Source organism: Chaetura pelagica, unplaced genomic scaffold (genome assembly GCF_000747805.2).
Source record: "Chaetura pelagica isolate M959 unplaced genomic scaffold, ChaPel_1.0 scaffold1085, whole genome shotgun sequence".
In the NCBI taxonomy this organism is placed as follows: domain Eukaryota; kingdom Metazoa; phylum Chordata; class Aves; order Apodiformes; family Apodidae; genus Chaetura; species Chaetura pelagica.
In genome coordinates, this window is record NW_009953230.1 from 5,766 (window position 1) to 8,438 (window position 2,673).

At 60.6% G+C, this 2,673-nt stretch overlaps 1 protein-coding gene across 1 annotated transcript in view; it reads right to left on the reverse strand.

Annotated features, from left to right (window-relative positions):
• The window catches only part of EWSR1 (EWS RNA-binding protein 1), a gene marked incomplete at its 5' end in the record, with an annotated part of 24,051 nt that overhangs the window by 3,204 nt on the left and 18,174 nt on the right, over positions 1–2,673 (reverse strand). The window contains 5 exons of the mRNA XM_009997862.1: positions 302–399; positions 770–938; positions 1,028–1,150; positions 1,487–1,616; positions 2,061–2,179. Of these exons, the coding sequence (XP_009996164.1) occupies positions 302–399; positions 770–938; positions 1,028–1,150; positions 1,487–1,616; positions 2,061–2,179 (639 nt within the window). The remainder of the gene's footprint in view (positions 1–301; positions 400–769; positions 939–1,027; positions 1,151–1,486; positions 1,617–2,060; positions 2,180–2,673) is intronic.

A 2,673-nucleotide genomic window follows, 5' to 3' on the forward strand; every position in this document is an offset into this window, starting at 1 on the left:
GCAGTGCTGGGAAAACTGGGAATCCCGGGAGGAGCAGAGGGCAGGGCAAGGCTGGTAACGGTGTGAGGAGGGATCAGACTTGAGGAGCTCCCGGGGATGGAAACTGCCACTCCCTGAGGAGCCCAAAACGACTCCCTGAAGAGCCCAAAACCACTCCCTGAGGAGCCCAAAACCACTCCCTGAGGATCCCAAAACCACTCCCTGAGGAGCCCAAAACCAGTCCCTGAGGATCCCAAAACCAGTCCCTGAGGAGCCCAGCCCAGGCCCAGGGCAGGTGACTGGGAGCTCCAGACCCACGTACCTGGAGGGGGGAAGGGGGGTGGGAGGAACCCTTCTGGTTTCGGAGCCTTGCACTGGTTACACTCTGTTCTCCAGGCAAAGTTCTGGTTTCCACATCCCCTGGGTAGAAACAGCATTTTGCAGAGAGCAGGAAGGCATTCGAATTTGCCAGTGCTGCTTGGCCAAGGGCAGGAAGGCACAAGGAGAGGAGGCACCGAAGCTGCTCAGCAGGACCTGGAGCAGCTGTGGCCTCAGCTGCAGCTCCCAGGCAGTGACACCAGCCCTCCCAGTGACACCACCTCCCTCCCTCCCCGCTCTGGATGGGAGAAAGGAACTTCCTTGGAAAGCCCAGCAAGTTATTTTGGGAAAGGCTTCTTTATCCCAGCCAGCACCTGGGACAAAAGGGCCTCTTGAAGATGAGATGGAGCTGTTGTCCCCCCCAGAAGGAAAAGAGCTGCTGTGCCAGGGGTGGGCAGGTGGGGATACTCACGGATTGGGACACTGCCAGTCCCCAGCCCGGTGCTGGACACTCCCCCCGGAGGGATTCCCCCTGGATCCCCGTGGTCCTCTGGAGGAGAAGCCTCCCCTGTCTCCACCTCTGCCTCCCATCCGGCCCATGGGGCCGCTGGGCCCCCCGGGGCCACCGGGTCCCCCCGGACCTGCAGGGAAGGTTCTGTTAATCCCGGGAGACACCAGCCAGGGCTGGGCCCTTTGTGGGGGGGTGGGGACACACACACACACACGGTACCTCCACGGAGGGGGGGGGGCATCCCCCGCTGCTCCCGGGGGGCCATCCCGCCCCTCATGCTGTTCATCGGGCCCTTCTTCCGAGCCAGGGACACTTTGAGCTTGTTGCCCTGGAAATCCTTCCCTAGGAGGGACACAAGGGCAAGAGTGTCACCATTGTGTCCCCCCCCCACCCCGGCTCGCCAGGGCCTGCTGTCACACACAACCACTCCCAGTCCAAGCATCTCAGACAGCATGAAGGGCAAAATTCCACCCGTGGGACTGAGATAAACCCCAGCCATGGGAGAGAACAGGTGGCAGAAACCCGGGCAACTGAGGGCAGCCACAGCCCAAGCACCACACCTGGCTGTTCCAGGAACTTCTTCAGCAAAAAGCTTGACCACCTGGGGACAGCCTGGCATGACTGTGGCTCTACAGCCACCAGAGGTGGCCAGGAAGCCACCCCAGCAGCCACACTCACCATCAAACCACTCGACTGCTGTCTTGGCAGTGGACGGGTCCTCGTAGGTCACCGTGGCATCCCCCTTGGGTTTGCCTGTCTCCTTGTCGATGTAGAGGTTGATCATGGGCTGCCCAGTCCTCTTGTTCATCTAGCAGGACAGCAGAACGTCACCTCGAGGCACACGTTCCAAAGAGATGGGCAGGGATTTACTCTGCTCTGCTCTTGGGGATTCCATGGTAGAAGCTATGGTCTGGATGCCCCAGCCCATTCAGGAACTGCCCAGCCCCACAGGCCTCTCCTGGTTGCACCCAGCAGTGCAAGAACAGGGCTGTGACCTCCCCACATCCTCCTCCTCCGCTCCTCCTGCAACCCCCACCCCTCACATGTCCCACCAGATCCACGGCCCCTCCATGGCTGGAGGCCCTTCCACAAGCCCAAGGGATAAACGGTTCTTTGGGAAAACCTGAGCTCTGCTCATCCCAATTCCCAACCTGCCCAGCTCCTGGGAACGTGGGGCTGAAGGGATGTGAGCACCGTGCAGGCAGGGGGGAGGTGGGTGATGTTTCCCCACCTGCTGGAGGTGCCTCCTCACCTTGACAACCCCACACTGTTTGAAGAAGTCTGCAAGGTCCTCCAGGGTCACGTTATCATTGAGTCCCTGCACGTAGACTGAGCTGTTGTCCGAGTCCTCATCTGGGTCCATAGGTGGGCCTAGGCGACAATTCAGGGTGTCAGTGCAGGCAGAGGATGAGGACACAACAGAAGGGGGGGAGCTTTGTGTCCCCCAGTCAGCTGTGGCTTCACTTTCCATCAGTGGATTCATGGACTGACACAAAAACCCCAGTGCTGAGTGGGGACTCCAGGGCAGCCCCATCCCCGTGTCCTGCTGCTGAGCTGGCCTGGCTGCTGCTCCTGCCATGGACAAACAGCACCCAGGAGAGCTGCCTGGTTGTGACAGGAGACATGGGAGAGGGGACATGAGTGAGACCATCATGTCCTTTGTGCTCCTGCACAGGGACATCCACCTCCTGGCTGTGCTGACCCCCATTTCCCAGCCAGGAAGGCTGACCCAGAACTTCCAGCCACGCCTGAGCAGCAGGAAGGAAAAGAGCAGCAAGGTGACAGGCTGGAGGGGCACCAGGGGAGGCTGCTGGGCCAGCAAACATGAAATCTGGGCTCAGGCTGCCTGCAGAGGCTTCCTGCTG